The sequence below is a fragment of the Pezoporus occidentalis genome, unplaced genomic scaffold (genome assembly GCF_034315485.1).
Source record: "Pezoporus occidentalis ecotype Australia unplaced genomic scaffold, CSIRO_AGI_Poc_V1 ctg17, whole genome shotgun sequence".
Classification (NCBI taxonomy): domain Eukaryota; kingdom Metazoa; phylum Chordata; class Aves; order Psittaciformes; family Psittacidae; genus Pezoporus; species Pezoporus occidentalis.
The window spans coordinates 4638964-4664200 of NW_026913531.1; the positions used below are offsets into that span (position 1 = coordinate 4638964).

Sequence of the window (25237 nt, forward strand, 5' to 3'; positions counted from 1 at the left end):
AAGATGTTGATCCACAATGGCACTGCTTTTAATTTTCCCTTTTTACAAGCAGAACTAAATGCAGAGGGAGTTGGATGCTCCTTTCTAATTATTTACTTCAAAAGGCGAAGTTTTAAGTGCACCAGTGAGGACAAGAACTGCTGGAAGCTACAGCCCTGCTCCTCCTTAAGGAAATGATGGCCGTGGTCCTGCCAGGGGAGCTGGGTCAGGGTTAGTGTTTGTTAGTGCTTCTTATACCATAGTTATTAGATTAACCATCCTTCCTCTGTCAGTTGAAAGGGAAAGTTAGTATCGGTGGAGTAACAGATCAGCAACCCCCTAAACAATACCGAGTGAGCTACCATTTTAGAAGTGAGTTTTGACGAACCTGGCCAGTTGCAACTCGTGGGCATTTTGCAGCCAGGGGACAGGGGACGTTAATTCTTTAATTACTGGGGCGGGGGGGAAGGGGGCAATACTGGGCTTGCTAAAATCAATAGTGAACCTGCTATTAACAGGAGCAAACATGTGTTTGAGTGAAGCTGTCTTATGCGCGGGTGCATGATCAGTTGAAAGGGAAGCAGGGCTATGGCTGCATCCTCCACTTTTTTTATGACTGGTTGATGATCAATAGCATGTACAAGCAACTGCCAGGTTCCATCTGTGGGAAACTGGCCTCTGCATCAGGGTCCTGCTTTGCTCTTGGGTGTCAGGCAGGCATTGCTGCCATCATGTGGAGAGCTGGGCTGCGGGACGGCTATGGGATGTCCAGGACAGGCCCCACGGGTGGTGGTGGGACCCCACAGTGGTGGTGAAATAGGCCCCCATGGTGGTGGTGCTGGGGACCACCTCATACAGTTTTGGGCCAGGGCCACTGGGCATTCCTCTGGACAGCTCCAGGGCTTTAAGAACCGGCTTGCATAGCACTGGTCCTAGTGCCTGCAGTAACTGGAGTGGGAATTGTGCCTGCGTTGCACAAAAAAGCCGAACATGAGAGCTGCTACCTGTCCCACCTCCCTACTACTCGCATCCAACAGAGACTGCTCAGCTGGACACACAGTGGATGGATGCTTCTTTTCAAGGGCCATACTGAAAATCCTGAAATCCATACTGAAATCACAGTCTCAGCCTTGGTTTTAATTCCATTTTTATTCTGAAGTTGTTTAATATTTTGCTAAAAGATAGTATAAAAAAAAAATCCAACCCAACAGTGTGACTGGAGTAAAGCTATATGTGGACAGCTAAAAAGATGGCTAGAGAGCAGGAAAAGCAAGACATCTAATCACTGAAGAACAGTTATAAACAGCAATAAAATTAATACCTATATTAAACTAGCAGTGCAAAGATACAAACTGGAAGCAGCTTTACATTAAAAATACAGCTTTTTAAATACAGAAATAGCACCAATTTACAAGACAATCAGAAATGTAAACGTGGCAGGTAGATTCAAGTATAAGTTATACGCTCACCCTCCTCAGCAAACTGTCTTGGGACAGAAAGGTTTCACAAACCCTGCAGAACATCCTGGGTATGCACTTTTCCTCAGTGCAAATACAAATTCTGCTTTTTCAAATCTACTTCCCTGAAGAGTTGTTCCTAGTTTATTTTTCTTCTTAGCTTTCAGTGAAGATGGGAAAGATAAACTCATTCCCTCTGGAAACCAACTCTTCCCACTCACCAGTCTAGTTCAGCAGCTTAAGTATTGCAAGCAGCATTGATCCCTTTGCTGCCCAACTACTTTGGTGGTCCTGTTCCTATTTTAGTGACAATTTTGCATTGACAAAAGCAAAACAGCATATCATCCCCCTTCTTCTCCCTGGCCCAAAACTACTTTCGCAACCATGAGCCACAGAACAGCTTTGATCGTGAGGGAGTCGAACCTCATTTCCAGACCTGCTCTATCTATGGAAACTCAAAAATGGAAGCAGAAATTGGAAACTGAAGATCCATTTTCAGTCCCTGTATTTTCAAGTATAGTTAGGTTAGTTATGGCACAGAGTAACATCACTGACAAAGACGATTTTTGCAATGATGCTTCAACTGGAGCAAAGAGCCAGTATTAGCTCTAATCCTCCCCTCTGCTCCCAGCTGCTATTTCACTAAAAGGCTGCACTGTACTAAAAAGACAAGGCTTGGAGAATCTACATCCACCATGTCATACTGAACCCTAGCAGCCTGTTTCCAGCCCCAACAGCAACACAAGTGTAGGGGCAGCACTGTGCCAATTACACACTGCTTTTCAAAGTGACATTAATTGAAGTGGGTGTATAAGAAGAAATAATTCAGAAGCAAAAACTGTAAACTTTCATAACTGTAGTGTAATTAAAAAAAGCCCAACCAACCAATAATAAACCCCTTAAATTTAGCAGTCTGAAGACTTCTCTTTACCACCCCTGAAATTTCCTATAACTCTACTATAGATTTTCTTTCAATGAGGGCTAACTAGGCCTCCCTAAAAGGCTGTTATTGGTCTATTCTAAGATAAGGCGACATCACTCAAACTCCCAGCTTCACCAAAATTCTTTCTTAAATTCCATTTTCATAATACATTTCCTTACAAAAATAAAAAGCCTCATCAAACCCCCAACCCCCCAAAAAAGTCCTAGTCTCCCTTGACCAACAAAGTAGCACATCCAACAGTGTATCTACCCTTGGAAAACCAGTACCAGTACCGAGAAGAGTTGATAATGCTGGCCTTCTGTTTGTTAATTCCAGAGAAACACTATGTCAACAGCAACACTTTCCGTCTTTTAAAACCAAGAAACTGTACAAACTGTGGTTTGCTACATGAGTGAAAACATACCCAAGAATAAGAGCATTAACTCTTAAAATTATGTCCTATATCATTAATAGCACCATCCATTATTTGATGACTCTGAATATTAGCTGAGAGATGTTTCTTCCTCTTTATCTTCTGCTTAGGAATACTTTTTTTATCATTTCCCAAATTCAAGACTCCTGCTCTTTTCAGTTTCTTTTTATGATTTAAATAAATACATGCCAAAAAAGAAGATCTCCCTTGTCTTCCAAGCATGTTCAAATGCACTAGTAACTAGTTACAAAATTCCTGTAAGTGAGGTGTTAGGCACTGAAGTACATACCCCTTAAGTAGACTTAAGTAAACAACTAAGCAGGCACTTAAGTAGACTCAGGTTAGACTGAATCTAATCATGTGGTTAATGACTTACCAGTGTTTCCTGGTCATAAAATCTAGACTATATATTTAAACGGGAGATGAAATCTTAGCACAGCCCTCTCAGTGGCTTGTCACTCTGTCAAATGTAATTAAGGAATCAGGTTTTGTATTTTTTACATTTAACTTGTACATTTTGCTCAGAGTAAAAGAAAAAAGAACCAAAACCCAAAACCTAAGGACTACTACAGTTCATTAACACAAATATAAACATGTTAACATTCACAGTTATTTTGGTCTTAATATTTTTTCACATGTATACATTCAATCATACCGTGTTAAGTTATTATTAGGTTTTTCTAACCACAAGTGCTGGGAAAATTGTACAACAACCAACTGACATTCAAGTAATCCTACCCTGAGAAAATCTGTTATTCTGAAGCTGAAAAAAAAAAAGACTTTTTTCCACTAAATCCCACTCCAATGTACAAAATAAATAGCAAGAGGCTGCACTGCGGAGGCAGGATTTGACAGATTGGAACTGAGGAAGCAGTTGCTCTCACAACTGCAGAAGTTTATCACTTTTACCACAGATTTACTCAGGGTAAGTAGAGAACATGCAAAAAAAAAATAAAAATGCTTACCCCAGATAAGTGCTAGACATCTCACTTCAAACCATGAATAAAGAACCCCTGGGGACGCCAAGAAAATCTGTTTGCATCTCCTGACAGCAATAAAGTTTCCCAAATTAAAACACCAAATAGAGTTTGATGCGCACAAGGGCATGTGAAACATCTGAATTCAAGTCAGTACTGAAGGAAAAACTCAGTAAAAGGGTTTCGGTACCAAGGATGATTTGTGAAGAAGGTGGCTAACAGAACTGGTGCGTGAATAGATAGTGGGGAAGCATACCAAAAGGGATGACATTTTAACACACTCCTCTTGTCAAGAGCTTGATCTCTTGTAATAGATACAGAGTCCTAGGACAATCTGCCCACCCTTTGCAATGAGTGGCGTTAGTCAGGGCTGGAACTAGAGATTTCCAGTCTCCTCTGCACAGAGCTGGCATTTCTGGTCTGGTTGCCTTCATTTTTCTTCCATGCAACCGGGTCTCCAAGACTTCCAGGAGTTTTGAAAAATGCCTCATGACGCACAGGACGAATGTTCTTGGGAGTGAGGGGAGCTGATGAAGGCTAGTTGTTAAACAAAACCAAAGGGATTCAGTAGGGTTTTCTCAAAGCCTACATGCAAGCATTCAAATAGAAGGCAGCTTGTAGATGTCAACCTCTGTACCCTGTTACTATAGGGAATGACTTCAGACATCCTTTCAGAAGCTCCACATGCTTTGCCCCTGCTTTTTGTTCTGGAACTGTCTGCCAGCAGACAGTTGCTTGCTGGAAGCTGGTAGCTTCTATCCCATTTCCAACTTAAATGTATTCATGCCTGTTCATTCATTCTTATGCCAATCTTGCCCTTCAGCTTAAATGGCTTTCTCTTCCTTTGTTTTACTCACTTTAGTTGTTTGTTAGCATCAAAATAGGTCTAAAATTAGTCTTCTAAACCCTGACCACTTGTTTTTCAAGTGCCACTCTACTGTAAACTCTATGTGTGACAAGACTGCTTTATGTCACTCATTGTACTTCAGATCAATGGGTCCTTCTTCACTTTTGAATTTCTCATCTTTTTTACTCAAAAAAGTCTGTTTCTGTGGTAGATTTAAAAAAAAATATTTATAAAAAAGATCAACAAAACCTACAAAAAGAATTTTTCCCCCCAGTTCTGATACTGCTATTACTTTTCCATTATTTAGTGAAGAGAGATCAGAACAGGGGTGAGGAGGTACCCCAGGACACTACCACCAGAGAGGTGTTGCAGCCAGCTGACAAACAATCCTCCTGTCCTAATGTGTTTCTGTGGCCATTGCAGAACACAAGATAGTGTCAAATGGAGAAAAAATACTTACCTGCATTTCTGGGGAAAAAAAAAAACCTGTAATCAATTTTTTTTTTCTCTATTCCTGTAAGAGTTTTAAAGATTAAGACTTTCATGACACACCGGCATCAGCCTGCAGCACAAGGTGCCTTCAGGCCCAGTGACCTGGCATGGTGTTTCATTGTCAACCAACCACCTTTCCCACTTACCTGCTGCAGCTTCAGAAGGGTCACTGGATGCCCCATACACACATGGGAGTCCAGTTTAACAGCACCACAAGACCTTGGGAGCGCAGGACTCGGGTGCTGAGCAGGGTGAGCTGGTTGCTGAGGATCCACTGAAGGCACAGGTGAGACCTTGGGGGTGACCACTGCCGTGGTGCCTATGAAAACAGGTGCTGTTGATGCCAGGCTGGACATGCTGAAACTCATGGAGGTGGCAGCTGAAAAGGAGCCATCGGGAACTGCGGGAAGTGGACTGCTGATTGTGGGAGAACAAATAAGAGGGAAGGAAGCCAAGGCTGCTGATGGCAGCATGACACAGGGGACGCTCAGAGAAGGTAACTGGTTTGCAGCAAGATTGATGGCACCAGGGGCTTGGTTTGCAGGGAGCAGGAAATTAAAACTGCTCAATCCTAAACCAAAGACAGAAAAAGCAAAGCATTAATACAGCTGACAAATTAGACTTAAGCTATAACTAGACTTAGCTTAAACTAGAACAGGGAAGAGGTCCAACAACAAAGAGAAAGGCTGCCCTGGAAGTAAACTGTGACAAAAATAGTAAAAAAGAAGCAAGGAAACTGTCACAAACCTGTAACTCCTCTGTCAAGCTCCCTTTCCTCACCTCCATCTCCCCCCCTACTGCCTGTTCACTGTGTATACATCCATTTACTTTCTTCACATGAAACGCCAACCACACACCTTGCAGTCTTCTGCTTCTAACTTCAATAGCAAGAAACAGCTTGGCTAAAACCCTCTTTTTTTTTTTTTCAATAATGGGAATCTTATCCTCTGGTATATGAAAATATATATGCTGCTTTAAATGAGAAAAAAACCCAAACACAAAACAAGCTCAAACATACACCCCAAAGATGCTTATTTTCCTGACAAGAGCTGAAATACGGTTTTGAAACAGAAGCTGCTCTGGTTCCCTATTTGTCTGACCTCCCAAAACACCAGGATAAACATCTGCAAACTGAGCAACTTCATCTTATAAGTGAAATCCCATAGACCCAACTGTGCCAGAAATTAATCAAATACTAAAGCAGTAGTCATGGATATCTACCACGTTTCGTGTTCTCACAAACCAGTCTTCCACTCCACACAAACACAGGACAAAAAATAGTGAACATGAAACCCTCCTGCAGTATTTTCAGCTGCTTCCTCTCCATCCCTCCCATGTCCTACAGGTAGGCATGGCTACACACCCAGTGCCTCAGTTTTTGTGGGGTTACCCCAATGATGCATGTTACAAGACAGTACAAAGTTCACAGCTGACTACATTCACTCACTCAGGGGGATGCTGTTGCACTGTTCTGGCCACCCTATTGCCAAACATAGATTTCCAGCTCCTCTGAGTTTTGAATGCTGGATAAGTGTCTTTTTTTCTGCTGCACATAATTCAACCATGCAAAACCCACATTATTCATTGCTATTAATGTTCGGGTCCTTCAGAAAAATGACTGTATTTTCAGAGAAACAACAGTTCATCTGAAGTCAGGAGAATTCAGAGCTATTATACTATACAGAGAACTGATGACAGGCTTTTCCTGCCAAATACAGACTTATTCACCTATCTGTAGGCCTCCCTATTTGCTCAGTGAAGAGATGCAGAAGTCTGGGTGCCTCTGGATCTCATGGGTGTCCTTACCAGCAGTAGATTGAACATAGAGATACTGTGGTAGGAAAGGTTGATTGGTGCTTTCTGTAGAGATGTGCACTTTTCCTGGAGAGGGTTCATCAGGGTCTTTATTCTGAGCCCCTTTTTCTTGCTTCTGAGAATCTAACGGCTTAGTAGGCTCATTGTTTGAAGCCTCTGGAGCAGCAGGACTTGTGAGGTCAAGACGAAAAGCTTCTAGATGTACAGCAGAGGTACAGCCACTTCCTGGGGTAGATTCAGCCTTGGGTGACTCTAAAGGCTTCTAAGCAAAAACAAAAGAGGAAATGAAGAGTCCAAACAGAAATAACAGTGCAATATCTCTCATGCGCCTTCCTCAGCTACAGAGTAAAACATGCATCTGTGCAAACGAGCAGCACAAAACTGATTAACAAGTCACCGTGTTAAAAAACTTTGAGGGTTTGAAGAACCATATTAGCGATGCCCAAGCCCTGTGCCTCATGCTGTAGTTCACTTTCAGTACTTGAAGACACTGGATAAGAGATACCTGAGCTTGGGGATTAATTTTTTACTGATAAGGAAAAGCACCTGTTTCAATTGGCTTGTATTCAAACACTGATACGACCTTGAGCCTGACCCTGATGGTAAGTAGTTAGGAGAACCCTGAGATAGCTGCACTTTACCTTTTATCATCATCCTTCTCCAACACGCCTGCTGTGGGCAACATGGCTTCAGAGAGGGGGACTCATGCTGGAGAGTAGTGGGGAAGTACAAACCACATTTGCTCAGTGGCGTAAGCAATGCTGCTGCTGCTAACTGGGAAAGCTCAAGGTGAAGATGAGGAATAATAGTCACATTAATTCCCTCCCAACTGGCAGGTTGCTTTGTTGAAGACAATGATCAGGACACTGATTCCAAAGAACAGATGAGCATCACATCCCTCTCCAAAGGAATCACACTCCAGTTTCCCCTGGTAGTGTGAAAAATCTGCCAGTTAATGCCTATACTTTATATACAGCCCTCTTACAATTTTATTAACACGTGGGAGGCAGAATTTGTACCTGTAACACGAGTGGTGCAGTGAATTTTCACTTCTGAAAACACTGTCTTGGGCAAAAGTCTTTCCTTGCTAACAGGAAGCCTAACAAATAATGAAATTCACTTCTTTACCTTGGATACCACAAGTGAGAGAGGCAGATCCCTCTGTTCCACGGTCTGCTTTTTAGCAACTGGCTCTTCATCATCTACAGGTGCAGAGGGTGATGCGCACTTGTGGGAGCTGCGTTTCTGGCAGACAGCTGAAGGTATGGCAGCCTGAGCTTCTGCATTCCTGTTTCCCACATCTCCTGCACTGGGCAGGCTCTCCATCAAGTTATTTTCCTGAAGACCACCACACAACATAAAGAGGGATGAAGATGGAAAGCACAGGAACGGTTGGTTAGGGAGCAAGGCAGGTTTTCCATTTTCTGTTTTGGAGGCTGCTAGCGTGGAAGGATGTGGAGCTTGGCTGCTGATGCCATGTGGCAGTGAGAGGCTTGGCACATCTGTCTGAACCACAGGGAAAACTGCCTGAGGCAAAGGGTTAACACAAAATTCAGAGTCTCCAGGAACTGAAAGAAGGGAGAGAGGTGAGGTTACGCTTGGGTTCCTTGCTGATTTTAATACTGTTTCTGTGGCACAAGCTTCATTCCTAAAAAAAAAGTAATGAAAAAAAGAAAAACATTTAGTCCAAAATTACCCCCCTATTTTATCCTTGAAAGCAAATAGTTACATTGTTGGACATAAATGTGGAAAAATCCTGTCCTGCCAGCCACTACTTTACACAGTTTAAAAGATACAAGAAGGGCCACTTTTTATTTTTCTAATTACACAGAAGCAGACTTATCAGGTTTTGGGCAGAACAATAATGTTCCCTGTTGCACTTAACTAGAATCAATCATTCAGAAATTAATTCAAATTAGACGTAGATAAGATTCAATGATATGACAGAAAGTCTTTTGCAGGGAATTATGATTTGCTCAGCCTACCGAGACAACAGGGCAAAGGAGGCAGGGATGACCTATATAAACAGATATGAGATGAAGAACTAACAAAGCTGAAGGACAACAATGGTACAAGTATAAATTGGTAAGTATAAATTGGCCATGAAAAAAAAAAAAAGAAAGCCATGGTGAGACCTATTAGCATTAACATAGTAATGAGACCATCCAGTAATTTTCTATCTCGGGCTCATTAATAGAATCTAGCCTTGAACTAAACATGACAAGCACAAATCTGAAACTGGACAGGAGTTAAGACCAACCTACCTAGTATCTTCATCTATTTTCTGCCTGCAGATAGCTGCTGGATTTGTCATTTTGGAGCAATATTCATCTGAATTCATAATATAGGCTGAAAGAACAAAGGAACATTCAATTAATAACAGATCTGTTTACCAAGCATATTTTTGTGCTGGCCATATAAAATAATTGGTATAATTTTTCTATCCTGGCACATTTTTATAACGTCCACTAATGACCTACAGCCAGAATCTGCAAGACACTCAGAACTCAGTCCCACTGGAGAGGTGCTCAATATCGTAATTTCCTGCAAGAAGGAACTGTAAAAGTCCCCGTAACTGCTTTGTCTTTTTAACAGCTATCCATTAGATTGTTACAATAAATTCCACTATATTAGAAACCATAAAATAAAGCAAGCTTTTGTGTGGCTAAGGAATCTTTCTTTACCAAATTTTAACAGAAGAAACTGTAGTATAGTTGCAGTTAGTGGAGAACAGAAACATTTACCAGAAAACAAACTGCAGATTTAAGGCAGTATGGCCCAGATTAATCTCATCTAACTTTAGGCACTTGACTGAAGGGTCCAAAACAGAAGTCTCATCACGTGAACAGTAGAAATATAAGCACTTCCCAAGCATCATTCTCATATTTAATGAGTCTGACTCACCCAATCAAATGCTTTAAATTGGTGGGCCCACATTTGGGCAGATCCACTGGGATACAAAAGAACATGCTTCATTAGCAATTACCTTGCCTCTCTTGATGTGGGCTGCTGGGCTCAGAACTGACCTTCCTTCTGGTCTCTTCACAAGACTGTGTGCTGTTAAACGAAGCGTGACGTGTAAACCTTTGCCTTCCAGTAGCACAGATCTGATATGGGACACAGGCTCCTTGTGTCCCTGGCAGAGGATCAGATGCTGGGCTGTGCCCTCTCAGCTCACCTGTAGGATGATTTTGTACAACAGTCCTTCATGGAATACAGCTCCTCATTTAGGCTTCTGCCCTGTTACCAAACGTGGTGATAAGAGGCAACCTCTAGCCTATCTCAGACCCCACAACATGGAAGCAGACCTAAGCTCAGTATGCACTGGTAGACAAGATACGGGTTTCTTTTCTTTCCGCTCCATGGCATCTGCAGCAGCAGCTATGCTCTAGTGTGCATAATCAGGAGGAAATAGATGGTGTTAACACTGTCCTTTACTTTTACTTGGTCCTGGCAGTGGCCTGACCCAAATGTTATTACCAAAGTGCTTCCTTTTGCTCTGGCTTCTAGCCATGCAGTTTACCGAGATGCTCTGAGCCACCACCTCCTTTGCAAACAAACCTTCTGTACTAAGGTACACATGCAAGAAACAGCTCTGCTCTACCTTGGTAAATCCGCTTATGAACAAAATAATTCACTGTCTAATTATAACAGAATTACTGAGATTTTGCAACCCAGAAAAGCTGTGGACTCAGATTTGGAGATGTAGGCATTATCTGCCATTGTTCTACAATTTATAGTTACATAAGTTGGTGTAAAAATACCATGCAAGACAGTGTTCTTCAACATCCCTCCACAGCCCTTACGCCTAAAGTCTAACAAGGGCAAATGTTGAAGTGGCCAGCAGTTAACCACCACAGGGTGGACAATGAATGCTGAGCCATTCTTTACAAATCGAAAACAACCTTTTACCCTGGGAAGGGTTTGTCAAAAAGAAAAGAGATGTGAGCTACCCAAGTTAGTGGTCTTGCCAGGGAATTCCACAGGCCCAATCCACTTGAAGGCTGGTTTGCGTCCTCTTTCCTCTGTGACATGAACTTTCTTGATCAAGCCTAGGCTGGTGAGAACATTGGCAATATCATACAGTCTTCGTACCTTTGCTAACAGAAAAGGACAGAAATAGTCAGGGTAGCTACTTTTACAGCACATACAGTACATATTTACATGGTAATTTTGTTGAGAATAGCACCACAGCTTTCATAGATGAGGGGGTAAAATCAAACTGCGATAGACTTAAGCCACCTCCTATGAAGCCTGCCATACCAGCTCCCACCTGCTTGCCACTACTTCTTCAGATTTTAGCTGCTTATGCATCTTAGCTGCTCAGGTTTAAGCAAATGTGTTGGCAAATGGTTACATCATCATCTTGCCCAGAAAAGGCAGCTACCTCCACATGTGGTGAAGACAAGCACTTGGGGGCAAGAAGCACACGAGTGCAAAGCTCATCACAAAAGGATGCATATTTATCATCTGGAAAATGTAACCCTCTTAGAAAAATAAAATCTCTCCAATAACATGCTTGAACTGAATATGATACCCACAGGTTGTCCAGCTAAATTCCTCCCAGTATTTGGAGAGGAATTTTAAGACTAAAGTGCAAGTACTCTGTTTTAAAAGTACTTTAAAGACACAAAAGTCTTTATTTTAGAATAATTATTTGCTAATGCTGAGTTTTTTCTATGTTGTCCAGGAGATCAAAGTACTAATCCTCACAAACTGAAAAGCAAACAGTGCCATCCAGCTGTGAGAGATTTCTGGGATAAAAAGAAGTAACACATTTCTGCAGAGAAGAAATTTAACTCTGTTAAATTAAACAACATGTTTAATTTCAACAAGTCCAGAAACATCATTTAGAACAGCACAAGAAGTAGGGTTAAAGTATGAAGAAAAAATCCAAACAAAACCAACATTTTTATTTTGATGATAAAATTTGAAGGTAATTGTCAAATGGACTCTTCCCCACCCCAAGCTCTGATTTCACAAACTAGCATTCACAAATAAGAAAAACCCTAAACCATATTTCAGCAAAAGATTCCTGACCTGCTCTTGCCACTACCTACTGGTGTCAGTTCAAACACGCCCCTAATTCCTTTGCTCACAGACTGATTGATTTGCATCTCAACAGCCAGCTTACTTTTAAACTTGCTGTGGTCCACTGTATCCTGGGTTTCTTCTATCAGTATCTTTGCTGCAATGTCCAGAGTGACTATCTTGGTCTTGGAGACAAGGAACAGCATGACAAACTTTTGGCTCATAATCCGCAACGACTTGTCCTTTCTGCTGTTTGCAGATGCTGTGTTACAAATAATACCCAAGCCTCTTAGCATGTCATCCATCATAGTAAGTTTCTCACACAGAAAACAGGTAAAGCATTTCCTTGTCAGGAAGCAGAAATCTTTTGAAAGGCAGCAAATAACTGAATAGCGCAGACAGAATACTCTCTTCGAAAGGCAATAAAAAAATAAAACATGCAGAAATAGTTTTTAGAATGTCAGATTGCAAAGCTGACTCCACGTTACACTGCTCTGCACCACTATAGTTTTGTGACTCCAAGGGACTTTGTAAGTACGTATTATGCGGGCAGCATGCAAACAGTGGACAAATGGAAGATGGCACCTTCTGTCAGGATAAAGCATTTACTGCCATGTACAGGTGGGGACAGAAGAATTCTGTCACCTCCATGGTGAATCCAGCACCTTTTTGCAAAGAATATTTTTTTATCATTTAATTTAAAAGCAAAGCAAGGGAAGAAGTCACATAGCAAACTGGAGAAAGAGACTTGTGTCTGTGTATCACATGATACGTATTAGTTATCTTACCAGAGGTGCAATCTGGTTCTGAAAAGTCCATTAAGGGTCTGTCTTGAAGATCTGGAATAGTTTCCTTTTTCTGTTCTCCAAATTTGTACTCCAGGTCCTGTTCCTTGTGCTGGAAGACGGTCATTAGCTCTCCATACTGCAGCTGTCCTGCTTCCTGAAGTGTTTTCAGAGTTTGACTGAGGTTGTGCCGGCCATGCCAACAGTACTGGTTCTTGGCCACACGGCTAACCAAGTGCAATGACTCCAGGACATTCACTATATCATAAATTCGTCTTCGTTCAACTCCTGTTTTGAGGTTAGAGGGAGAATAAAAAAAGACACAGATGCTCATCTAGTTTTAATGTGTTCTTCAGCAGAAGTGCAAGAGCAAACAGGCTGCTCTCTGAGTGTTCACAATATATTTTTCACTGTTCACTTGGACACATTACATTAGATCCATTCTATCTGCACAATTAAGAACTGACTTGTGTATGGCCAGCCGCATGGTATTATGCTCTTTGTCTATCTTCTTTTCTGCTGCCCCACTCAGACCTATCCAGATTGCCCTAAGGTTTCCTGAGCACTCTGGCCCTTCCTGTCAGATTGCTCCAGAGCTCAGACACATACCTATACACAAGCCTGTGTGCAACAGAGGGCAAGAAAGGGTCTGAGCCTGGTGCTGACACAGGGTAGATATAAAAGCCCACTCCTAAAGGAACCACTTGCATTTTGCATGGCACAATTACTTGGTAAGCATATACCAAGCAAAGGAGCCTCAAAGGCTTCACAAGGTGAAAAGCAGTGGAGAGTGAGACTCACTGTTTCCAAATGCAGAAACAAGTCCTCAGTGCTGACTGGGTCTGCACCAATAGGAAATCTATGAAATATGTCCAGCTTGGGTTCAGCCTGACTGACGTGAGCAAGGTTGAGAACTGAATATGAACAGCCTGGTGGCTCTGCTCACTGTTCTGAGTACTCATGTCTAGCACTGTTTGAAGCATGCCTGTTACATGTAACAGTACACTATACACTAGTGGCAACATCTGTACTACAAATCCCATAATGGGTAACATTAGCTGAGCAGACCACGTGCTAGCCCAGGGGAAAGGTTTTTAAAGACTTCTCTGTGGAAGGTGAGGCCTTAATGCATCTGTTTACACATCTGGAAAATACAGATAATACTTACCAGCCTCAAACAGGTATTAGAATAAACAATTCATGAGTATTTCTAAGTGTGTGGAGATTTTGGAGTAAAACATACTCCAGAAGAACATGAGCGATACACATATCCTGTGTCTGTAAGGCACCAGAAGCATAGTTCTCTTTGTGGTCTTTTCCATAGGTCTTTAGTGAACACAGCAATATAAATTTGTAGCAAAAACTGTATTACAGCCATCATTTGTTACACACAGAGAGCAGCAACAGCAGCAGTGAATAAATTTGTGGTCTCTGAAGCAAGTGGATATGGGCAGGCAAGGAAGTGAAAACCAAAGGGAGGAAAATAAGCACAGCCCTTTCAGGGAGGTAAAATGCACAACAGTAGGTTTTAAAAACAAAGTTTCTAGTATTAAGGAAAGCAAAGTAACGCCGCTTCAAACACAAAATAAAGTACTACTCATGTTCAGCTGCACAAGGTTGGAGGACAGGCACATCATGCAAACACAGAAAGAAGTAACTACAAAATCTAAAATAACAATTTATTTAAAAATTAATTTCTTGAACTATTTACTTCATCTGAATTCTCTCCTATTCCCACTTCCTATTACCAAGGCAAATAAATGAGTATTTCAAGGACTTCCTTGGCAGTGTCACAGAGGACATCATTCCTCTGCTCCCTTTCTTTCCAAAACAGGCACGTTTCATTTTTGCTTCCTCTTTTCTGGTAAATACCCGAGTTGTAAATGTAAATAAAATATTTATTTAGCTTAAGTTCAATCTTACAAAGCCATGCTTAGCTAAGAGACAACCCATCCAAGGACCTGGATCTTTTTCTTATTTGTGTGACTTGGCTTAGCCCTCTCTCCCAAATTTCATTGCTTCTCTCAGATATTTCATTGATCTTTTAGCTAAGACCAAACCTAACAGGCTACTTGCTACTTGCTACCTTCTTGTCACCTCAGTACAACACATTTTCTCATTCTACTCTTGCAGGTCTCCTGGTAACCTACCCTCACAAGAGAACATTTAAAGCTAAGATAACCTTGATGAACCATGTGATCCTGGAAGATGTAATGTCAGGCATGTTACTGAAGTCAGACAGTAAAGCCAACTGATTTCCTACACTAACTAGTTTGCAATTGCTTCCCCAAACATTGTATTCTGACAAAAGATGTAGTTTATAAGTCTTCTTCAGAAAGTGTGTAGCTCATAACTCCTTCCATGTTCAGCAAATTGAGAATTTAAGCAAGCAGCACGGTTGGTGAACAGCTGGAGGATAGATCCATCTAGTATAAAGTACTGTCAGAAAGGAGATTTTAAGATGGTAGCGTTATCAAGCAGTAAAGACACTTAGCAATATTAGTAATTTCCAAGTCTTTATTAGTATGATTAGAAGAGCATCCAGACCAAGGGAAAGGCAGCCCTTGCATGTACTCTGTAAGAAGGATGACCTTTTAAAGGCCCTCCTGTTGGGCTACCCCAGGTGCTCAGTTATCCCATTTTTGCAGGTATACATACCAAGAATTGAAGCAACTTCATCCAAAGAAATAGTAGTTTTTTCTGTTGACAACGGATAACTTGGATAGCGAGCTAGAAATTTTTGGCACAAGAGTCCTAAGCTTTTCTGTTTTCTGCTGGGCCTCTGCTTTTCAAATTCATCAACCGTGCTGTCGTCTACCATATCATACTGTTAAAAAATAAATGTTAACCCTTTAGTGCAGAGCTTTAGAAGCAAGGCATAGCCAAGTGAGGCATATTCCAGATGTTAGCAGTATTTAAGCTCGGACTTTCTAGTAAGGAAAAACCATGAACACCTTGCAAGCACAGAGCACTTGGGTGACACATTTTGCTTGCAAGCTCTTTTTAATTCATCACACAAGATATCTACAGAGAAAGTTATCTGTGAGATCATAAAATAACAATTATGCTTCAGGAAAAAATAAAACAACCAGTGAGACCAAACACATAGACTAGCAGATGGCAAGATCCTACTTGGAAGGAATATTTCTTTTTTGAGAGGAGGAGGAATATTCCCTCAAACACCTCTGGATCTAATAAACCAGAAGATGTACAAGCCATCAAAGAGTTCCTGCCAAACTTCTTTCAGTAGATTTTACTGCCCTTTACAGTGCCTCTATAACTTTAAGAAATTAGAGGCTGAGGTGTTGGGCATGATGGTAAGACACTATAAAAGGCATTATCAAGTGCCTTAAGGTCTGAACCTCAAACTCAGTTAAGCTGTTAGCTTATGTGAATTCTGTAGGATAGCCTGAATATGGTATTTCTGTCCCTGCAGGGAAAAAGACCCCAGAAAACTGTGATGGCAAGAAGAGGTATGTTTATTTATTACAAAATGATGGAGGCTTTCTCTGTGCTGGTAGCTCTTGAAGTTTTGACTCTCTAAGAAAGGAGAGAAAGAAATAATCATGTTCTCTGGTAAAGAAAAGCTGAGAGTGGTGGCAGCTGTTGAAATCCATGTTTCCTTGCTTATGAGATCTTAACTGTCCTTTGGCAGTTGTGACCTTGTGGCAGGCTGTTGCTCTGATTGAATTCTTAAGAGTTTTATATGGTATGGGAAGGGTGGTATCTTACAGTAACACTCTTTTGCAAGTTAAGTGGAGAAAATTAAGTGTTTTACTAAATAGGAAATATTTGAACTCTTCATAGTAGCCACCTCAAAAATACTATATGACCTTAGTGGGCTTGCAGTGGTAATGAACTAACTTTTAACACTGACTGGTGTTTTACTTACTGGAAGCTATGTTAGGAATTACCTTTAGAACTGTTTGCTCCTTTATGGCTAAATTGGAGAATTCTCCAGACTACTGTCACTGTAGGTCCTGGAAAATCTACACTTGCAGAGTGATCTGTACCTATCAGATGATGCTTCTCAATAGGAAGGCCCCAGAACTATCTTCCTCTGACTTAAATCACAGAAGAAGGATATTCTAGAAGAAGCAATCCAGGACAGGAACAGCGGTGGTTGGAATGAAAATAAGTCTGAAGAAAGAAAACTAACGACGCATATTACAACCTGATGTCATCCTCTCCACGGATAGCTTTCCTAAAGGGAGGACAGGGATCAGCCCCTACATTGCCTGAGTCTTGGCAAGTAAAAATTTGATTAACACTTGACCATCCTTGCTGACTACTAGTTTGGGGCTGGTGTGGAAAGGGGGAGAAAGGTTTCAGCTCATCACCATGTGGGTCTGCTGTGGACATGGTAGAAGATTTCAAAAATATATTGAAAACTACACACTCCCATTGTCAAAATGCTCTTGAAAATCCTGCTTGTATGGTTAAAAATGATCTGGCAATTTTCTTTCTAATGCAGTTCAAAAAATAGTGTCAGAAGTACTTAAGTTGGGGAAAATGACCCATTTAAGCTCTACTTCTTTCACTGTCCCTTAAGTAATATTCAGGCTTTTGAAGGGTCTCAGGTCAGTTACTAGTAGAACAATTACTTTTAGTCTTTGCAAGTCCTGCTGTTCAGCCAGTGCTGTGCAGGCAACCGTCCTTGGCAATATTTTACAATTCTGCAGTCTTCCATAGGAAACAAAGGACCAGTTGGAATAAAAGTGAGGCACAATTTAAGGAAGGTCTGAGTCCTACGTGAACATAAGGTAATCGTGTTCTGAATCTCACCTGTAACGAATCAGGTGTGTCACTCTGCTCACTGTTTTCTATGGGTCTGAAGAGCTCTTTCTTCTTTTCTCGGTCCCTCATGTCAGGGCTAGCAGCACTAATAAGCATCTTCAGGTTAGCAGTGGGGGTCCAGGGATCCGGCTGAGGTCTGTCAATGAGCTTAACAGGTGTAATTGGATTTCTTTCTGGGGTGCAGCCTTTTTGCTTTGATAAATCAACTGGTTCATTCTTAATGGGAGTCTTTGGGGCCATCCTGGATCGATCAAATATGTTTTCCTGTTAATAAAAAAAAAAACAGTTCTTTAGACACAGCAGGAAAGAAACAGTCCAACAATCAATGTAATTGTTCTTATGAAGGTAATTGTAGTGAATCATGCCTTGGCATTCGCAGCTATATTTAGCATGGCTCTTCTGCCTCTGTTGGAAGGAGTAAAATAGTCAACATGTTACTGTACTTGAGGCAGTGTGTAAGAGATACTGCCCTGAATTACAGAGCCTGAGGTCAACCAGTCAAACTTGTGGCCTATTAGGCTTTTAAACTCTGACTGTTATTACAAGACAGCATTGCCCCCAAACATAAATCACTAAATCGGATCGAAACTGAGATAATGCATAGGTCATGTTACAGTTAGCAAGAAAACATGTTCTTTTGCTTAAGAAGTCCCCAATGAAAAGCCATGGTAGGGATGCAGCTTACACTGTCATAAAATGTCAAACTGAAGTGGCTGTAACTTCATGTGCAAGTGATGCAAGCTTTGCATCTGCACTATCTACTGCTCAAAACAATGAAGAAAAATCTCCATAACTATTCACTGACTGTAGCTAAGAGCTGCTAGAAGGAAAAGTCTAATTCATTAGCTGATTTTTATCATTCTTTGAATGAAGACCAACTCCCTCCAGTTCCTAGCTGCAGTCAAACTTTCTTCATATTTCACCTTTGGGTCCAGTTTTACCCCTTCCTCTTACTGCAAGAATTATCACTACTGATCAAATAATCTCAAGGGACTGGCTGAATAAAGAAGGCATCAGGGTATCTTTGAGCCAAGATATCCATTTTTGAGCAACAAGTGACAGTACTTCTCTCTAGCCTGTTAGTGCAAATAGCTTGTGAAGACTAGAGGAATAAAGTAGACAGGATGCTATACTGGCTTTCTTTGCAGGGTGTCAAAAATTGAGGTCCAGGTATTCTAAATGTGGTACAGAACAGAGCTTCCAAAAATGCCCATGCAGAAAATTGTACTGTACCTTTTTGCCCAGGGAGATTGATGTTCTGTTCTTAGATAGTACAGCTATAACTTAATTCTCCTTAATACCCTAGAAAAAGGACACTGGGGTTTTTTTGAACTCTAGTTAATATTATTCAGTAGCTTCCAGATTTAGGCCCTTAAAATGATTGCAGGCACCTTGAGTGAAGTGAGAAAAAGTGAAGCTGACAGATTATCGTCAGAAAGCTAGCTGGAATTGGGAATGAAGCCTTTAGAACCACAGCTAACTGCTTTTAAATTATAAATCGGCTTGAAGTTGTTAGCTCTTCAGTCTAGCTGTGCATTTTACGGTGGTGTCTCAAACTGAGTAAGTCTTCTTGCTCAGACTAAGATTACCACTTCCTTTTTTCAAAATGAGTTTTAAAAATCTTAACATGACACCTTTGAGGCTGGATATTATTATGTATTTTATTTTGAGCAGCAAGAAGTTAAATTCTGAAATGGAATACAGCCTGAAAGAAAATGTTAAGTTACTATTGGTTTGCTATAAGAACTCTCCCAAGTTTTGCCTTTTATTTGGAACAATTCAGCTATCATCAGCTGAAAGATATTTAAATAAGCAATTCCAAATATCATCTTATCAGGTACAGTCTAGCTAGGAAGCAGACATGTTCCAGTAAAAACTGAAGCTGGCTTTTACTAGGAGCAGCTCTGTAGCATCCAAACTGAAAATGAATTTGGCCCATCAAAAGCATTATGCTCTGAGCACTGATGAAGAACACTTCTCTATGCATTCACCTATGAATTACACAAAAGGATGTTATAAATGTACCTCCTTTTACAATTAACAGCCAGTTGTAACATAACTACACTGTAATAAATATGGGTCAACTTAGATGCCACTGTATTTCTTGGAATATATGTTCACATAGTGTTGGCACTCCATATATTCTTGCAACTTTACATTCAGCAGTGAATCAACACTTAATCTGTATCAGAGAAAGTCTACCTTCCCCTCAAGTTCCTGCTCACTATACCTGGTGCTAATGGAACTGCAGCAAGGGCAGCTGAAGCAACTTGATGTTCCACTACCTCAAATGCTCATGTTTGTGTAAATACCACAATGAAAAAAGTAGTGGCACTGTAAAAGAAGCACACGTCTACTATCAACATGACAGATCTTTACTGCCTACTAAAGTAAATGCTTTTACCCTTCTCAGTAACTGCAATGCTTTATGTGAACTCCCAGCTGTATTCCACAGAACTCAAAGGCCAGTTGGCATAAGTGTGAGATTCACCTTGATCCAAGCAGAGATGGCTTTCAAATACAAGAGGACAGGTCAGGCTGGCTTAATGAGCCTAGTATGTAAACAGGAATTCAGATTTCTGAGACAATAGGAGCTGAATCTGACAAGAATTATGTGATCTTTGGATGACTCCGGATTGAACATGGACAGCAGGTCATGAATCAGGTCTAGTTCAAGAGGTGTTACTGAGCAAAATATGTCCGAAGCTAAATACCCTGTCTCCTGGCTGCTAAGGTAGGAGAGGAATAACGAGCTTGTTCCTTGCTGAGTAGCACTGCTCAGTCTCTTGACCTGGGAACATCACTGTGCGGATACAGACCAGAAGGCAAGCACAGTAGAATGTGCATCAGCATGCTCAAATACTAAATAACAGGACCACATGCTGCCCATATCATGTCAGGCCCGGTTTTGTAGGGTGAGTCTGTAGAAGAGCCTCCTCCACCTTACCCAGCAGTAGCCACTGGGATGGTTGAGATCACGTAGTAGCGAGTAGCGAGTGAAAGCTAAAAACTGTTTCTCTGGGAATGATGCCAGAGCGCAATCATTTCACTTACTGACAACGGTGGGGTGGCTCATGATTGTTTTACTGACTTGTCTTTTTATCTTAACGGTAGCGCCGGCCACCCCTGTGCTCCAAGTGCCAACAGGTAAGATGCTGCTGCGCAGGCAGAACACGGCAGGGCGGACCAGGTGTACTGGTCCAGTGGGCAGCACCCCAAATGCGGTCAGCAGGGGCGTGAGGGACACGATCCAGGCCCGACCTGCCTCCCAGCCCCGAGGGTCGAGGCCCTGCACACACGGACCGGGGCTGTGGCGCCGCGGCCGTAACCCGCTCTGCCCGGTGGGGTGCCCTAGTCCTCGGAAGTACCGGCCGCCCCCACCAGAGCTCCGCGCTGCGCACGGGCCGACACCGGGACAGGCGGACTAACGCGTGAGAGGACCCTGCAGCGCTGAGGACAGACCGCGGCCGCCACTGCCCCAGCACCCCGCGCCCGCTCACCTTCTGGGCGGCAGCCTCAGCGCGGCCCCGCCGCCCCGGCCGGCCGCTCGCCAGGTTCCGCAGAGCCAGGACGCTCACCTCCATCTACAAAGCGAGAAGGCGCTTTTAGCCCGGCCCTTAAGAGGAGCCGCTCCCGCCCCGGGGCAGTGCGCCCGAGCCCGGCGGGAGGCGAGCGGAGCGCGGCACCTCGGGACTCACCCTCCCAGGGCCGGGAGGGGCTCCGCGCCCTCACCTCGGCTGTGGGGGAGGTGGGGGGGAGCAGGCGGGGGGCGCGCTCGGCCGTACCATTCCCGCCAGGACGCCCTCAGACATCGCTTTTACAATCCGGCCAATCAGGCGCGGCCCGCCGGGGAGCCCCGGCCGCGCGGCCGGCCAATCAGCGCGCGGGCTGGCGGCGCGCGGCGGCGGGGCGCGGGACAGGGCTCCCGCCCGCGCGGGGCCGCTTCGCTCTCTTTTCTTCGCGCCGGCCCTCCCACTGCACCCCCGCCCCCCAGCTCTCGCGCCGCCGGCCGCCGGCGCGAGGCGGGCAGTTGGCGGGCGGGAAAGGGTGGCCTGAGGCGGGAGGCTGGGGGGTGACTGCCCTCGACCCTTTGTGGGGCGGGTCTGTGGCTGAGGGGATAGTTGCCGGTGGGGATGGGGGGGAGCACACGGTACTCTTTCCCGGGGCTCTCTGGTTCAGTTCTTAAACCCCTGAGGGCGGAGGAAGGGCTGAGGCAGTGTTAGGCGGGTGTAGCCTTTGTCGCCCGGTCGCCGGCTCACGCTAAGCGCCGTCAGGGTGGTCGCGCTCTTGGAGAGCAGCACAGCGGGGTGGGGGCTGCTGCTCCTCGCGGGGCGCTGGGTACGGCAGCTCCCCTCGCGGGGCCCGTGCGGGCAGCCCGCAGCGCTGCACGGGGCGCTCCTCACGGTCACCCTTGAAACGAGCCTGGTGCCTGGAGGGTAAAGGGAGCAGGCGCTTTGGGGAGCAGTCTGGGCGCAGGAAACTTTCCAGGAGCCCCTAGTGAGTCTGCTCTGGGCTTTTACCTCCCTTGGTAACTCACAGCGTACTGAGGTAAGGGAAGAACTGGGAGAGAGCGTTGTCCGAAGCGAACACATCAAATCCCGGCAGTGGAGCTGTGCAGTGATGAGCTCTTGGTCCTGTTTTGAGACACGTGTCTCGTATTATGGGAACACGTTACAAGAAATTGTCAGTTCTGCTGTATAGAACTGCTTCAGCCTTGTAAGCTTGAGACCCTTTCTGGAGAAATTTCCTCCGTGCAATGCAATTGATTTTGCTTTTTAAATTGAGTTTGTACTTAAGATATTTTTTTTTTTTCTTATGCTAATGACAGATGTGCTGCTGCATTGTTCTGTCTTGTTTTGTCGTAGGAGGATTTCCTTCTCAAATTGCTCATGAGCTAATAATGAGGAGTCACAGAAGAAAAACCCCGATCCACAAGTCTGATAATTTATAAAAATAATAATTTATTAATTTTTGAGGAACAGATAAAGCCTTTTTTATTCTGTACGGCTGTATACGTAATAGGTAGCTATTAACTCTCTTGCATTAACTTTATTCATTTTTAACCTACTCTAATTTTTATTTTTCAGCAAGTTGCAGTACACCACATTTTGTTCAAGAGAATCATTTATGAACTCCCAGAGAACCTCTTCTTAAGAACAAGAAAGTGCTTTACAAAAAAGCCCTGTACACTTTTAAACCTTGATCTAACACCTAGAGGAAAATTAATTCCATAATTGCAAAGTATATCAGTATGTCTTTGCATCCATGGCACTTATAAAGAAAGAGACTTTCTAATGAGTAAGAGCGTTTCTAACGAGTAACCTGTTACTACTGCTCTCACGCATTAGAACTCTGAGAACAGACTCATGAGAATCATGAGAGATGCCAAGTCATGGAAAATCAAAACAAGAAGCTTGCGTCGCACACAGACGTGCCCAGGCACGAACTCTAGGCCAAGTTAAAGAAGTTGAGAAGGGAGTTTAGCAGCTGAGAGGCTGCTTGTGTGCTGCACACCTGTGACAGGAAATTGCCATCTGGCTCCTTTAGTCATCTGCTTAAACTAAAATGACACAAAAAAAATACATTCTCAGACCTTTGTCTTAGGTCTGTCACAGGCAACTGTGTATCCGTTGCCAATTAATGACATCTATGATAAGGTATTGCATGATGTGAAAGTTTAATATGTCTAACTGCGTTTGCAGGTCTATTACAGACTTGTTGGTTAAGAGTTTAATGGTGGTCAGGACCCTAATACTTGAGTCTTGCTGAAATACTATGGTATGTGCATGTAGGAGGTCATTTGATCATTAGAAGAATTTTTTCTAGCCTTTGAAATTTGGTCATTTATAAGTGATAGAGCAGAAATCTGTAGGTTGGCATGAGACTGGGGAGGCCTCAGCTCAGATACTTGTCAATATTGACTATGGGCTATGTAGTCAGTATGGCACATCTAGCTGAGGTGTTACTGACTTGTAATACCACCATTTTGCTGCTGGAATGGACCTGGGGCCTTATTCGACACTCAGGGCTTGTGACTGTTCTTACTTTAGGTTAAGGATGCCTCTGAATATAAATTCCGTTACTACAAGTCACCAAGGGAGAACTAATTTGAATCAAGTTTGATGCCTTAGCTAAATTTTGCTGATGTTTTCCACGCCCAGTGTTCTTGGCAGCTGAACAGCTCACTGCTGGAAGGAAACCGGCTGAAATGATGGAACAGCTTTCTTCTGGAAAAGCCACAGTCAGTTGAAGATGAGATGAGTGAGATGGATCTCCAACGGGCTGGAAGCTCAGCCTGTTTGCTGGGTGAAATTCAGCCCCCAGAGTGTTATGGAGCCCAGCATGTGCACAGGAAGCAGAAAATAAAGTCAGAGGGAGAGAGATGGCAGTCCTGTGCTAAAGTGGGGTGCTAGAGCCCACTTTGGCATGGGGTGCAATGTGGGGTATGAGTTGCGTATATAGACTAAGGTGGAAGAAGTGAGGTGTAGCACCATACAGGTGGCTGTGGGAGCTGCAGTGGGTGTGAAGGGACACTGCGTACTGGTTTAGTCTAAGGAAGTGACGTGTAATTAGACTGGAGGAACCCCTTCCATGGGAGGTGGTGGCTATGATTTGGATACAGTAATTACACTTCTGTAAGATGGAACACAGAATATTCAGAATTAACATATTAATCTTAAGCTGTTGCACAATGCAAAGAACATATATAACATGAAAATATACTATGTTTGTTAATCAATGCTCATTTTTTCCGTAAGATCATACACAGTATTGTAATACATTTTCTAAGCTCATTTTTTGTTCAGTGAAATAAACAAACAAATCTCTGATAGTGGAACAAAACCTTAAGTGCTAAACATTTTGTGAGTTAATCAGAACAAAGCTATGACACTGCATTTCCTCTCCTGGCTGTAGCAGCTGAAAGAAGCTTGCTGATTATCAGATAAGATTAATTATTGCAACCATACACACATATATCATAATATGCTCCAAGATAATTTTACATCTATCTATACATACAGGTGATCCACTACAACTAGCAGGAATGAGTTAACAAATTGACTACTAAATTTAAGTACAAATGCCTGTTCTTGAATGTTTTTGTTACATAATTTTGTTACAGGACCAAAAAAAAACTGTCTGATTATTTACGGTTTTGTTTGAATAATACATGGACTAATATATATGTATAACATGAATATTATTAAGAATTAAGCATAAACATTAATTTCCCTGCATTTGTTTCCAGATTTGAAAATACAGTATTTCATGTAAGGTAGAGGTGAAGGTGCCAATTCTTTGTAAAGAAAGAAAATACCTTTGGCAGGGAAAATGAATGAAAACAAATCATATCAATATATCCAACAGTACTTTCCATCACAGAATAGGAAATAGTTTTTGAGACATAAGTACTTTTAAACCTTTATGACTTCTTTAATGCAAAAAGTATGGCTGGTCAAAAACCTCATAGTTCCTCTCTTCTCTCTCTTCACAGCTGCCTTTTCCTATGAGCTCAGTGATGGAATTTTTTTCTCTGTCTTTGCTGATATTTGGAAATTCAGTGTGAAAGCTATGAGAGAGGAAGAGACAGATCCACACACAGATTGAATTATGAGGTTTTATTTCCTTTAAAAGCCAGACTGAGTCACCGGATTGCTGAGCCATCAGGGAATCTGCGTGCACCAGCGCTCTCACCAATGAA

The 25237-nt window shown here is 42.6% G+C and overlaps 1 protein-coding gene and 1 long non-coding RNA gene across 3 annotated transcripts; one reads left to right on the top strand and one right to left on the bottom strand.

The window, feature by feature from the left end:
- Positions 1-1109: 1109 nt before the first annotated feature.
- Positions 1110-21301, bottom strand: E2F7 (E2F transcription factor 7). 2 transcript variants are annotated; one of them, XM_062613799.1, is made up of 13 exons: positions 21234-21301; positions 21036-21119; positions 17524-17799; positions 15397-15565; positions 12742-13026; positions 12057-12215; positions 10876-11022; positions 9909-10100; positions 9187-9271; positions 8051-8570; positions 6914-7184; positions 5254-5678; positions 1110-4305 (listed from the first exon to the last, which is right to left on the bottom strand). In XM_062613799.1, the coding sequence occupies exons 2-13, from the start codon at positions 21117-21119 to the stop codon at positions 4129-4131; spliced, it is 2790 nt and encodes a 929-aa protein (XP_062469783.1). In that variant the 5' UTR covers positions 21234-21301; the 3' UTR covers positions 1110-4128. The 2 variants fall into 2 exon arrangements, with proteins under 2 accessions (XP_062469783.1, XP_062469784.1); XM_062613800.1 differs by lacking the exons at positions 21036-21119; positions 21234-21301 and adding an exon at positions 20590-20901.
- A 1074-nt stretch (positions 21302-22375) lies between these two features.
- Positions 22376-24814, top strand: LOC134161191 (uncharacterized). Its single transcript, XR_009963861.1, has 2 exons — positions 22376-22550; positions 22627-24814. It is a non-coding gene; the product is annotated as an uncharacterized LOC134161191 (long non-coding RNA).
- Positions 24815-25237: the final 423 nt, after the last annotated feature.